The sequence below is a fragment of the Microchirus variegatus genome (genome assembly GCF_963457635.1).
Source record: "Microchirus variegatus genome assembly, chromosome: 4".
Lineage (NCBI taxonomy): Eukaryota > Metazoa > Chordata > Actinopteri > Pleuronectiformes > Soleidae > Microchirus > Microchirus variegatus.
In genome coordinates, this window is record NC_139805.1 from 32,580,371 (window position 1) to 32,594,860 (window position 14,490).

The 14,490-nt window shown below is 40.7% G+C and overlaps 1 protein-coding gene across 1 annotated transcript in view; it reads right to left on the reverse strand.

Moving 5' to 3' along the window:
* Positions 1 to 587: 587 nt before the first annotated feature.
* Positions 588 to 14,490, reverse strand: part of LOC310926208 (desmoglein-2.1-like) — a gene marked incomplete at its 5' end in the record, with an annotated part of 50,368 nt that continues 36,465 nt past the window's right edge. Inside the window, 15 exons of the mRNA XM_083888307.1 lie at positions 588 to 2,783; positions 2,883 to 3,203; positions 3,413 to 3,543; positions 4,230 to 4,472; positions 4,760 to 4,981; positions 5,700 to 5,842; positions 5,955 to 6,361; positions 6,509 to 6,694; positions 6,815 to 6,949; positions 7,029 to 7,189; positions 7,527 to 7,668; positions 7,789 to 7,944; positions 9,071 to 9,199; positions 11,759 to 11,823; positions 12,738 to 12,857. Of these exons, the coding sequence (XP_083744433.1) occupies positions 1,572 to 2,783; positions 2,883 to 3,203; positions 3,413 to 3,543; positions 4,230 to 4,472; positions 4,760 to 4,981; positions 5,700 to 5,842; positions 5,955 to 6,361; positions 6,509 to 6,694; positions 6,815 to 6,949; positions 7,029 to 7,189; positions 7,527 to 7,668; positions 7,789 to 7,944; positions 9,071 to 9,199; positions 11,759 to 11,823; positions 12,738 to 12,857 (3,773 nt within the window). The 3' untranslated portion in view covers positions 588 to 1,571. The remainder of the gene's footprint in view (positions 2,784 to 2,882; positions 3,204 to 3,412; positions 3,544 to 4,229; positions 4,473 to 4,759; positions 4,982 to 5,699; positions 5,843 to 5,954; positions 6,362 to 6,508; positions 6,695 to 6,814; positions 6,950 to 7,028; positions 7,190 to 7,526; positions 7,669 to 7,788; positions 7,945 to 9,070; positions 9,200 to 11,758; positions 11,824 to 12,737; positions 12,858 to 14,490) is intronic.

Sequence of the window (14,490 nt, forward strand, 5' to 3'; positions counted from 1 at the left end):
AGTTGCTTCTGTCCCTATCTAAGCATATGCTGCCACCTGCTGGTGAGACTGTGAACTGCACTCACACTGACCCTGCGTTTGAGATACTCACCAACTCCACCTGTGATGTTATTTATATGACAGATATACATATGGTAAATCCATAGTGATATCAACACTGTGTCCATTCATGCAAATGCAAATTCTATGTATCATAAAATGCATTAATACTGACCATGATTAAACTACAATAATGCTTTACCGTTCAGATCTGTCCTCGCACCGACAAAATGAAACACTTGTTGACCTGAAGTAATTTTTTACAAAATAATTTATTAAAAGAAGCAAATGTGAGATTAATATTTTCCCTGAGACAAATGATCCCTACTTTAACATAATTACTGCTCACAAACTCATGTGAACATTAACTATCATGAAATAGACTGGAGTACATTGTGCTTGGTTGTGGTTACACAACTCGTCAGCAGTTCAGGTAAAGTGTGCAAATATGTGGTTTCGCGAGTCACCGTGAGGTAAACACAGCGACCTCACAGCTCTCCTCTTGTCCACTGACGAAGAAAAAACAAACACTAGGCGTAGAATTTTAAATCCATTTAGCTTTCAAAGCTGACTTTTTATTGCATCACGAGAGTCAGAAGCTACCTCTCATTACAACGTGTTAAGACAACAGACCTGCACTTGCATTCTCACACATAGAAAAACACACACCACTCCATACTGCTAACAAAAAATAGCTGCAATTCATTTAAAAATGCAGAAAACCAGGCCAATAGTTTACTAAACATTTCTCTCAAAACGTTCTGCTTTAACCACGTTATTTGTGTTTTAATTAGCTTTTGGTAATAGAATGTGCTTTAAATACAATAGACGGTAGAAAGTAAGTTTGTGTGCCCTGAAGGCAGCTGTAGTTAAGCTCAGCAGTTGTAAAAGTATTTTAGTGCACCTGAGATGCAAAGCTTTCCATACCTTTATCCATACGTGGTCACGTCGTTGTATCATCAGCATATGAAGAAACATTTTTGCCAAGAAATTACGTGCTAAGTGAGATCTTATAAGTGGTCAGATGAGACTTGTGGAGATGTGCAATCATGTCTAAACCTGGTCTGAATGGCTTCTTTAGAAGCACAATGACAATACTAACATACAGCATGAGTGTGTTTACCTCGATTACAATCATAACTTAAAAGTGCAGCTTTGGCTGATGGGAATATCAGTGCATTTACTCTCGACAAAATACCGGGAACATTGAACTTCTTTCGTGACAAAATAGTCTGGCAATACATACTGTATCACCAGATCAATTTATCAGAATAAATGAGAACTTTGACCTCAAAGCATTTGTTTGGATCCTGTCTTGCTTGCAGAAAACATAAGTGAACATAACTTGTTTCAGTGAAACTGTATTGAGCTGAAGCTGTACCATGAGCATGCAGGCATATGTAACTGTATTCCTTATCAAGCTGCTGTAGCACATCCACCACCATTAAGAAGTTGATATACACACGCCGAGTGCTGCTCAGTAAAATTCTGGAGACGCCGCCGCGGCAGAAAGTCTTTCCTCGCGTCGCACTTCAGCGAATTTCTCTGGTCTCCTGCACCACCACTTTGCGGACAGTAGGGGTCGTGCTCACCGTGGTGGTCGAGGAACCCACCAGATTGCTGTTAGAGCCCATGGTTGTGCTGCCCGTGCTGTAGAGGACTCTCTGAGAGCCAGATAAATCACTCCTCTTGGAGAGACCTCCAAGACTTCCTACTTCCTGGACCAGTTGTCCTCCGCTCAATGACGATCCTCCGACCACCATGACTCTCTGAGATCCTGCACCCCCTTGTCCCTTGAGAGTTCCCCCCTGCACGAGACGGGTCTGGCCCTCCTTCAGCACTTTCACTGACCCTATGGGGACCTTCTCCTCCACAACCATCATGGCCTGGGAGCCAGCGAGGTTTCCAGCACGAATCAGGTTGGCCCCTCCCCCCTGGACCCCACCACTCTGCACCATCACCATGCCGGGGGCTGGGTATTGTCCACCTGACATCAGTGTCTGCCCCTGAATGACCATGCCTTGGGTGGGTAGAGTCTGGGTGCCATTAACCATCACCATGCCTTGGGTGGGTAGAGTTTGGGTGCCATTAACCATCACCATGCCTTGGGTGGGTAGAGTCTGGGTGCCATTAACCATGACCATGCCTTGCAGGTTGGTGGCTGGTGCCTCGGCCAGCAGCATGGTGTTCTGAACCTGTGGCTGGACGACGTAGTGCATCGGCTGCATCATCGGGGCGGTGGTGTAATAAATGGGCTGCTGCTGCGGCTGCTGCTGTAGCAAGAGCACCTGGCCTTGGTTTGCCATTCCCACTCTCTGTTTGGACACGTTCTCCTTCACCACCTGAGAATGTCGAGATGACTCCTTGATGACCATGTGGTCCGTTTTGGAGACGGTCGGCTGCACTTGGGTTGGAGGTGGCAGTTGTGGGGGGGCCATCACACTTGATACGGAAGTATGAGTGTTGATGGAGACATTCGGCAGAGGAGTGTTGATGGAGACCTTCGGCAGAGGAGGAGGAGGAGTGAATTCATGCTTCTTGACTTCAGAGGGGATTTTCTTGTTTTGGCACACCTCAGCCAGGGTCTTAAACTTTGGTCCGAGGTCATCGAGGAATTGCAGGTCATTGTCAGACTCCAGAAGGCTGCAGCAGCCCACTGAGCCGGCAAGGGAATCCTGGCCCTCGTAGTCATAAACCAACAGATTGTCCTTCGCTGCAAGGTTCTCACTTCCACTGGCCAACCTCTGTATTAAAGAAAAGATAATCAATCCCTGTCATTCTTTCCATCCATGATGCTAAAACTGTACTTTTAAAACAAATGTCTGTTTTAAATGATTCCTCACCTGAGTGTAGTACTGTCCAAGGAAGTGGTGCGGCAGAGCCATTCCGTCAAATATTCCTCCTCTTGCCGATTCCCTGCTTTCGTACTCAGAGTAGAAGCCGCCGCCGCCGCCACCACCACCCATCTGCTGGTTCATCATCCCCCATCCTTCTTCTCTGAGTTGACGTGCCACGTCGTCTTGATAGACACCGCCGTTCATCCCATCCATTGAAGTGACTGACTTCACATAATCCACTCCTGCCATATTCAAATTGACCGAATTTCTGTTTATGCCAAAATCACCAGCATCTACTTGTGTTGGCATGGTCAGCAGTGGAACCTCCTAAAACAGACCAAGGATCCAAAAGTTAGAACATATTTAACTGTTTTTGACAGTTTTAACAGACCTTGCATTTACAGATAGATAGACATATGTTTGAAATTTGTGAGTCAGGAAACATTACTCTACTATCAACCAAAACTTAATTCCAACTTGTGGCCTTTTCCTTTGCTCTTTCTCTCCCCAAAAGGCAAAATACATATTGATCTTACCGTGTTTTCTCCTTGGCCCTCAGTGCGGTAATTAATGAGGTGTGATTTGGTGTCGAAAGGCATCTCAGTAAAGCCCCCTGCCACACCTGCAGCCCCTCCGCATTGACAGAAGAGCAGCAGTAGAGGGATCACTGTAAAAGAAAATGACAACAACGTTTTTCAGGGTTAAAAAAAGGTTCATTTGTAGCCTTAGTTTTCTAAATGAAGAGACGACCTCTGCACACACTGACATATGCAATATGTATGGGGAGAAGTGATCCACAGAGGGAGATGATATGGATATGCTAGCTTGCTTAACATTCAACGAGAATGTGCGAAAGCTAGATAAAGGCTGATGCTGAGCGATCCAAGACCAGAGTGAACATCTGTGCTACGTTTGAACGGTCGCGATACAACTGAAAGCCCAGAAAGGCTTTGTCTTTGTGATCTTATCAAGAGTATTGGTTGTTTTTCGGGAACACGTTGTCATTTGAACAAGTATCGGAAAAAGTTAGTGACTCTGGAAAGTAGTGAAAGTTATCGATGCTGCGCATTCCTGAGCTACACCATGTAGCTTGCCTGTACACAATCATAGTTTACTGCCTGTCTCTTGAAGGTAGATTGCTTCTGGTGGACTTACTGACTGTACATAGACCGTATTTTTCACTCACAACAGTATTGGACGCAGCAGCCAATTTAACGATCAAATTACACTAATTCATCACCTGTGTACCTGTGAAAGCTGAAGTCATTTTAAACCAAACTCATCACTACTACAGCAAACTTGGAATATGGATACCAAGCCTATTATCGGAATGAAACTTAATATCATACTTACGTGCTAACAGCAGCAGGCCCAAGAACAGCAGTCCGATGCCTGCAGGGCCCAACTCCGATTTCTTGGTTGGCTGACCACTGGAGCCTTTTTTCCCACACACCACTCCATCCTCACATGTGCAAACACGGACCTTTACTTTCTGTGGCTCTGGACAGGCCACACCCTGCTGGTCCTTCACCAAAACTGTCACTTCATATATATCAGGCCACAAGGACTCCTGGACCCTGAGGGTAGTTGCAGTATCTACAAATAGTAAGAGAATAATGTCAACAAGTGGAGAAAATTCTTCTTCTTGAGTTGAAGTTGAAATTACAAGAAGTTGTACAGTGTCATAGGATGGCTGTGCAAAACATATGTGACAATTACATCACAACACAAAAATTACATGTGGTCACAACTCTTAAGGTTGGCAAAAAATCTGGGCATTTTGGAAGTCTCGAAAAACGTCCAATCTTTGATCTTCTGTGTTGTCCAATTGATTAATGCTTTTCCACCATTTGTACACCAGAAGTTGATTCTAAACCTCTTACCATTGTGATACTCCAGTCTCCACTTTCCCACAGTTTCTTCAGGGACAATGGAGAAGTCAAAGGGAGCTCCATTCGGGACTCCGTCCTCATCTTTAGCAACCACAATGACACCAGTGGCTGTGGTGCACATGGTCTCTACGTCACTGGTCAGGGTGGGGCAGTGGTCATTAAAGTCTTCCACCTGAATTGCTATAGTGCCAGTGGCTGTTTTAGTGGGCATATCTGTTATTAGAAAAAACACAAATAAGAACAGACCAGTCAGCATTGTGTGCATGGGTTTTCTCAAAAAAACATGCGATACAGTGAATAGGAAAATTGGACACTCTAAATTGACCGTATACAGGTGTGAGTGTGAAAGTCAATGGTTAGTTGTCTTTATATGTGGCCCCTGTGATATTTAGGGTGCCTTTCGCCCTATGGCAGCTAAGATTGGCACAGCACAATGAGTGGAGCGGTTCGGTATGGTTTGGTAGAGTATGTTACATTTCTGTTTCTGTGTTTAGGAATTAGGAATAGTACCAACATAACCAGCCCCAACTGTTCCATTCTTTGGCACCCTTCCCTTCGAGTACCAGAGTAAAATGATGCAGCAACAGCTGATGTCAGCTGATATGGCGACACAAAAACGTCCGTGTTCTATTCTCATACAAAGCTTGACGTGTTTTTGAGACAAACAGCCTCAAACTGAGCAGGAAAAAAAGAGCTGCTGGGTGTCCTCCTTTGTTGTCTGTTCGTTGCTACGTAGCCCACACTGTAACTCTCAGTCAAGATGCAAGCCTGATCCAGGGATTTACGACTCGTACCTTGCTGTACCAAACCCAATCGTACCATGATGTAAACACAGTTTCACAGGTTTTAGTACACAGGTAACACAAATCCCATAGACACACACATTACATGTAAAACATCTGGAACTATATACTGCATATTGAACGTGTACCTTCAGTGATGCACAGGACTTCGGCAAGGTATGTCCCGTTGACCAGGAAAGGAGATTCTCGGTCAGGCATCTTGTTCATTTTGATTTCAGCTGTCTTTGGGTCAATGTTGAACCAGTTATCAGGGTCTAAGCCCTTTGCGTACCTAGTGAAGAAGTGAGCTGTTTGGTTATCATGTTAAGTGGCAAAAGCTGATGGCTCATCATTTTAAATGCATACATAGCTATTGAAGTGCTCATCTTTGTGTTTGCGCTTACTTGACATTCTCAGCCGGTTTCCCAGTGTCTTGATCTATTGCATAATAGGTGGTAATAACTTCTTGCATGTTGAATGTGCCTCCCTCTGACATTGGAATGGCTTTGATCTTGGGGTTGAAACTCGGCCCTTCAGGCATATTCTGCACGTTGATTTTGATAGGGTACGTTTTATATTTGTAGCTCGACGATGATGATGATGATGATGATGATGATGATCCACTACCTCCTCCACCTCCTCCGCCTCCTCCACCTCCTCCACCTCCTCCACCACCTCCTCCACCACCTCCTCCTCCTCCTCCTCCTCCACCACCACCTCCAGAACTTCCTCCCGATCCAAAAAACATTGAAGCCTTGTTTTTCACAATTAGTCCCAGTTGAAGGTCCTTCACATCCTCATAATTTACAGCCTGTGCAATGACACAAAGGAGACACATTACAAACAGATCACAGAGATTTGTTAATAAAAACCTGAACTGTCTCTTTTAGGTTAATTTCAAATACAGTGGGAAAGACAACACATACTGTAAACTCCTCCAAAAACAAAAGTGCAGTACCTTGTTAAGCATGAGGATGCCCTCATTGGTGACTGGGTCTCTTTTAATGCTAAAATACCCAGCCTCATTCCCTTGGGTAATTTCATACACAGCCTCCCAGTTCTCTGTGTTCTCCAGGTCCAGGTCTTCTGCTTTGATTCTCATCACCTCCACATTCTGTGTGTTCTCCACAATACTGCCCGAATACTGTTAGTAGAACACATGAGACCAAAGTCACGAGGGGTCATTGCAACAATGCACTCCACATTCAGTCCAGCTTCTTACAATCTAGTCACGCAGTCCAAACACGTGATGACATTAAATTACCGTGTCTTTTTCCAGAGTCGGGGCGTTGTCGTTCACATCCTTGATCATGATGGTTGCAGTGCTGGTGGCGCTGTGTCCCCCTGGTTCACCATTTAGGTCTTGAGCTTTCACAGTCACGGTGTAGAGGTCCGCTGCCTGAAATTTGAAATCATACATTCCGTCAAAAAACAGCTAAGCTTCGACTAAAGAAAAAGACAGAGGTTGAAGAACGCACCTCCCTGTCCAGGGACGGTTGTTTGACATAGATGGTCCCATCCTGGGCAATGGAGAACATGCTACCGGGTGGACTCTGATCTATGATGCTATAGGCGATTTGAGAGTTCTTATTCCCGGGTTCATCAGCATCAGTTGCTGAGATTTTCATAACTGAAGTCCCTGTGGAAAAAAAAGGACAGTGAGCGATGAGTGGACATACAGACGATAAAAATGACTTTGTACTTTGTTCAGGATTGAGCAACACTGATTCAGCATGTTTAATATTCCATGCAACTTTAACTTTCAACATTTCGGACACAGCCCAGAGGTAGAGACGTGTAAATAGATCAGTATTTCATTCCGTCCAGCTCCACAGAAGCAGAGCAACCATATTTGATATTGGAGCCTCTCAGTGATTCACAGATTGGTTCTAAATTTGGTCAGAATTTAACTTTAAAAACCGGAGAAGGGGCTGGACTTCTACAACATATTTTTACCCACAAGAGGAAAGACCAACCTATGGGACTGCTCTCGGCCACCTCCCCCCTCTGGACCAGTCCAAACACTGGAGGATTGTCATTCATGTCCTGAACCTTGATCCGTATGCCAATTTTTTCCTCTGCATGTTTGCCATCAGTATATGTAGCAACACCCGACAGCTGAAACAGCAGAAGACAAATATTATTACGATTATAATATTGATGCGTAGTAGCACACGTTATTTCCAAATCATCATTTACTATGAAAGTCAAAAGGCCAGCGAAACAGAAATCACTCACATTGTAAGTGTCAATGAACTCCCTGTCAAGCTTTTGGGTCACACGGATGTATCCGGTCAACGGGTCGACGATGAACACATTGTAGGGGTATTTGTTTGCACCCTCCCCCTCCAGGGAGTAACGAATATTCTCCCCGCGTTCAAAATCAGATCGAATCTGAAACACATAGCAGAACATGATCAGTGATTATTCCCTTGCTCACATTTGCAAATGCACCTGCCATTCTTGGTGGTCTTAAAGCTGTCAGATATATAAAAAGGTGTGTATATAATGCTCAACTGTAATGTCTTCAATAAACTAGGAGTAGGCCAAACACAGGTTCCGCAGGTTTACTGTCTCCACTGCCCCCTACTTTTTCCTTTTGGAAAACCAGTCTTGCAAGATCGGGGATGAATTCTTGGGTCTCACGAGAAACACTAATTGCTTCACGGCACTACACACACATTCACACAAATACTAAATACTTTTAATTTAAAGGTGCCATATGTAAGAATGTGGCCAAAAACGGTTACTAAATTCAAATTCAAAATACCGAGGTCTTTTAGGTTTGGTTTTCAGACGTAACTGTCAACCCGTGGTTGCTCGGCAGCTGAGACTACTGACTGCAATGATTGGTAGACGGTGGTAGGTGGCGCCACATGCCAAAACATGATTTCAAAACATAAACATGATTTGCAGTCTGCAAAATATTTTTTTTAATGCAAATATTTTGTCTGTACTGTTGTTGTTGGTGAGTTCAGTTTGTTATATGAACAGTATTCCTGAGTCTCTGTGACATATTAGGTGGATTTTATGGCCAGTTGCTGTAGATTTATTACATAACGCACCTTTAAAGACACTAAAGTGTTATTTTATGTTCCCCGTTTTTTCTGGATGTGTTCCATTAAAGTGACTGATAAGTAATTATACCGTATTGTCATTACATTATTGCATTGCTAAAACCGCAAATCCAAAGATGGCCTACAGTAATAAGATGCTTTGTGGCACTCCATATTTTAAACTATTAAAATATAGTGGGAGGTCATATTATAGTGGTGTTCCACCAATTGGAATCTCCCACATTTGGGACATGGCCCTGCGAGGGTGAAAACATTAAAACCCAGCAGGTGGCAGTAGGTTTGTGTATATAAACACAAATGTGGTTGTGTTTTTTTATGCTAAAAGTAACACATCACAGACTCCACTGTGTGGTCGGTCATTGTGGTTCTTCTGTCCTCTTGTGTCCTGACTGCTTCCGGAGTTAGAAAGTAGAATGAAATTGAAACACAGGTCAGCGACTCACCCTGGCGATCGACGGCAGACCTGTGTAGTCTTCATTTTCGTTCAACGCTTTCGGAGGAACAATCCATTCTCTTCTTTTTCTCACCAGTCTGTCTCCAGGACTGGCTCTGACCACGGCAACAACCTGGACCTGCAAAAGAACACATAATAAGACAGTTTTCACAAATCGTTTCCAACATTATGGAGTAACTACCAATGCTCGGCTTACAACATTCGTCAGAGTATCTTACAACACACTCATGTTTCCGAGAACTGGGTTAAACCCTTAACCTAAAGTTAAGTTCTCCTTCAACATGAGTTTAACCTATACCTCATGCTCTAGATCAGCAGTTCTCAAACTACCAAGATACCAAGGTACCACCTGAGAAAAATAGTCATAATTCCTCAAAATACCACAGAGAACAGTATTTCTGATTTTCCTCCAAGTACCACCAGAGGAAGCGTGTGTACCATTGGTGGTACACTTACCTCAGTTTGAGAACTATGGGTGTAGAGCATTCCCTGTGTGTGAACATGTATAAAAAATGCTTCTGACTATTTGAGAACGTGTGGCTTTTACCCTTTATATCTGTTTTTCTACCATATTTCTCTTGTATCTGCCTTTCTGAATTCTTTTCTCAGTCTTTTTGAATTTTCCTAGTTTCCTGAGAGACACATTATTCCGTCACACGTCCTGTTCACGAGTAGTTTTCCGTAGATTTTCAAGCCCCTGAAGAAGTATTCATACGAGGTGGTCAGACAAGACAAGTTTAAACGTACAGAACATACAGAGGGTATAAGAAAGTGTAATATAGAGTGTCTTCAAAGTTTTTTTATCAACAAAAAGAACAAAAACAAACAGTACATTTTGAGAGTTCTTCTATAAAATTAACGAGAACTTTGACTCAACAACACATAAGAAGACGCAAAATACCTGAATATGTGACCTATAACCACAGGATGTCCATATAAGGAGTTGTGTTTTATTCCACATAGCAAATTACTATATTGGGTTAATGTAATTAAAGCTCCAGTGTGTAACTTGTTTTTGCCAAAACACTGCTAGCGTTGCTAATCCCCTGGGCTTAACCCACGCCTCAGGTGAGTCTGCAGATCTGTGTGATAACAAGAACGACAAACGCATTCTTCAGTCCTTCTCGACTATAATTTGTCTGTATCTTTGTAAATTGCATTAAACTGTTTAGACACATACTATGCACAGAAATAGCAATAGCTTCCACATGGTGGCGCTAATAAAACATGAACTGTTCTCATTGAGTTTGCAACATGTCATAAAAGTCCCTGTATTGAAGAGAAAGGAAAGCTCTGGGCCGTTCAGAGGAGGGAAGGAAAGAAAACAAACAAGATACAAAATAGTTTAAAAGCTTCTGTCGGTCAAACACGTTCTACGCGTCCTGAGAGAACATCTGACCTTTTGCACCAGCATCATAAATGAAGATGTGTTGTGGTGCGTTCACTGTCTGTGGTTGAAATCTGACCCAGTGCTTACACAGAGGGTGGGGCTGTCGGTCGATTATCCACAAAGTACTGACTGTAAGTTTGTCAGGTGTGTTCTCTGTATAAGAGTCAATGACATCATTTGACGAGTTAAGTATTTAAAACGCACTTTTCTGCGTTTTTATTTTTATTTTATTATCCTCATTTTTTAACATTACAACATTTTGAAAGATGTTAGGGTGTTGAGTATTTTGTGTGTTTTTCATTGTATTTTTTTAAACACTGGTAAGCAGTTTTTGTAACATAACAAAGTTTAGAGTAAATAAAGTAATAGTTTGGAACCTCAGTAACAGGTTTTGGAATGTTTTTGTAACATTACAATATTTAACAAGTAATAACCAGGTCTCAGTGAGACTTCTTGTATAAATAAAGGTTAAATAACATCTTTTGGTAGCATCACTAATACGTTTTGGTAATGTTACAACAGTTTGGAGCACTTTTTGGTTGCTTGACGCCGTTAACATTTCTGTAACATTACAATATTTAGTCATAACCAGGTCTCAATGGGACTACTTGTATAAATAAAGGTTAAATAAAAATGTTGTAAGATGTTTTGGGAGCATACATCACTTTCTGTAATGTCACATACACGTTTTTGTCACGTTTAGACATTTTGGAACACTTTTTGGCAACGCTGTTAAAGTTTTCGTAACATTACAATATTTAGCAAGTCATAACCAGGTCTCGGTGAGACTTCTTGTATAAATAAAAGATAAATGAAGATGTTGTTACATATTTTGGTAACATACATAGCTTTTTGTAATGTCACTAACACGTTTTTTGTAAAGTTACAACAATTTGGAAGACTATTTGGCGACGTCATTTATGTTTTTTTGTTAAACTTACAGACAAAACAAGTAAAGGTACAGAGGACTTTACTGTTATCACTAATAATAACATGAATCACTGTTATTCTGGTTCAAGATAATTGAGGGAAAATTAAGAAAACAAAGAATTATTTAACTATTACGTCATTAGTGCATCGTGACTCATTCACTGTTTGTCCTGTGGTCAAACAGACAAATGGAATTTAAAACAACCATTAAGTGAGTGAGTGAGTGAACACTTGACCTTTGACCTAACTGATGTGAGCGAAAAACATGTTTAGCATGAATTTAAGAGTCATGGGTCAAAACACACACACACACACACACACACACACACACACACACACACACACACACACACACACCCTCCCGCCCTTTTTCCGACCACTCCCTGGACCTGTATCTGTATCTGTGGGCATGTCAGGAGGAGCTGTGAGAAGAAGAAGAAGAAGAAGGGAGTGTCCAGGTTTCACTGAAGAAAAAAGCCCTGTGACTCACCACCGCTTGTTTGAAAAGTGCCGGACACAAAAGAAACGGCTGAGTCAACACTTAATGACCGAGAGTTGCTGTTAATTCTCCTAAAACTTCAGTTATTATTCACACCCTGGTGAAGTATTTCACACTGATTCCACACCTGCACCTGTGGCACCGTGCGATAACTCGCCTCTGGTATTTTTTTTATTATTATTATCGTCTTGGAACCGGCAAGAAAACCGCGAAAGACTTACGAGACAGTGATAATGAAATCATCATCGTGATAATAACGCGATGATGATTCGACGTCGCAGTTTATTTACGATGCTGCAACACAAACATCTGCTCGACGTTACACGACATCACACAGGCCAATCAATCAATCAATCAATCAATCAATCAATCAATCAATCAATCAATCACTGATGGCGATTATTTATTATTATTTATTTAATATTATTTTAAATAAAAACTAACATTGGCCCCCATATACTTGTCATTAAACAATATTAAAAAAGGTAAATAAAGTCACATTTTGAAACGATTGAGGGATTGTCAACATGCGTGTTGCCATGGCAACCGGTACTGTTGACATCAACATGAATTTACCTATGACGAGACGAGTAAACACAACTTAATTCTCCTTTTTTGTTCATATTATCGTAACTAATCTCTTTGTCTTCCGGCTTCTTGACTTTGAAAATGAGCTGAAACAGCATTTCAGTGCCTCTGAAACACTGTAAAGACAAAGAGAGCTCACATTCAGAGCCTCCACTGAAACTATAGACACACAAACATTCACTTCACCGGCTTCAGAAGTGGAAAAAAGGTTCAAATAAACATCACATGATTTAAATAAAAACAACTCACCATGAACAGGAGCAGGAGCAAAAACCCGGGCAAAGGAACCCGACTCATGAGTGGACGAGATGTGTCCGATTATCCGTGTCAGGTGGAAAAAAGCAATAGTGTCCAGGTTAGAGGAAGCTTCTGTGTGAGTGTGAGGGAGGAGGGGAGAGAGACTTTATGAAAGAGGAGGAGGAGGAGAAAGAGAGAGAGAGACACACACACACACACACACACACACTGGTTTCCATGACTTCCGAGGACTTTACATTGACTTACATTCATTTCCTGGATATAAACTCTCACTTTAACCATAACTACTACGACTGGCCTTAATCCCAATCCTAATCCTGAACCTAACTTTAAAAACACGTCTTCACCTTTAACTGTAGTCATTTATAGTTATACTGACACTTTTACAGGGTTTTTAATAAAGAAGACAAGACAAGTGAGTGTGTAAACAGACTTAGGTCCCCACAACATGAGGAAAACCAGGTTGCACACACACACACACACACACACACACACACACACACACACACACACACACACACACACACACACACACACACACACACACACACACACACACACACACGTCTATACTTGATGAAATACTTCAGTCAGTTTTGCATATTGTTACATCTCATCTGAACAAAGCAAACGTAACGTCTCTGTTTTTTAGCCTTAAGCTTTATTTATTTAATTGTTCAATCATCGTCATTATAATTATGTTCCAAAGTCACATCCAGGTAAAAGCTTTGTAAAATAAAGTCACTTTAGTAAATTATTGACTTTCACATGGAAATGAAAGTGTTTTCACATCATTATTAATTGCTAGAAAATACATTATTCACCACACGATTACCTTTACATACACATTTCTGTAGGTGTTTTATTATTATTTGACTATTTCCATATCATCATTGACCACATTTTCACCACTAATTTTTTATTTATTTTATTATCTCTTTTTATTATTTTATTACCACCTTTAATCTATTTATCATTGAATTTGGTAACACTTTACATTTACATTACAAATGATACAACATGTTAAACAACTTGTTAATAACAACGTAACAATAATGTAATCACTTTTTTTGAACTACAAATAAGATGCTATATTTTGTTTTGTAAAATGATCATGATCATGAAATGATCTTATTTGTGATCAACTTTATCCCATTTCAAAGACATCTAATGGTTCAACATCCATATTGTGAGTCTAGATCCAAAATGACTGTATTATAAAATCCAAGATTTTAAAATAGAAAAAAAGATTACCATTATATTATGGTTGTGTTATAAAATAATTGCTATTATTGTTACTGAATTGTCACGTAAAGTGTCATAGTATGTGTAGTATGTGTAAGTATGTATGTATATATATATATATATATATATATATATGTGTGTGTATATGTATATATGTGTACATGCATATATATATATAGTATATACATCACTTATTTATCTTATCTGTTTCCAGTTTAAAAGACATTATGTAATAATAATAAGTTTATATTACACATTATTATATCGTATTTTATTACTGAATACTGAATAACGAGTTTGTTGATGCTAAGAAATGTAATTGTTATACACAGATTATTATTATTATTCATCCTGTCATTTAAAGTATAATTACAGTATAAATAAAGTATATATTACAATATACTACACATGAATATGGGGGGCAGGAGTTTTTTTTTTCTTATAATTATTCTGTTTTTAACACTTTCAGTAAAATACATTCATGAAAAGTTCTATATTA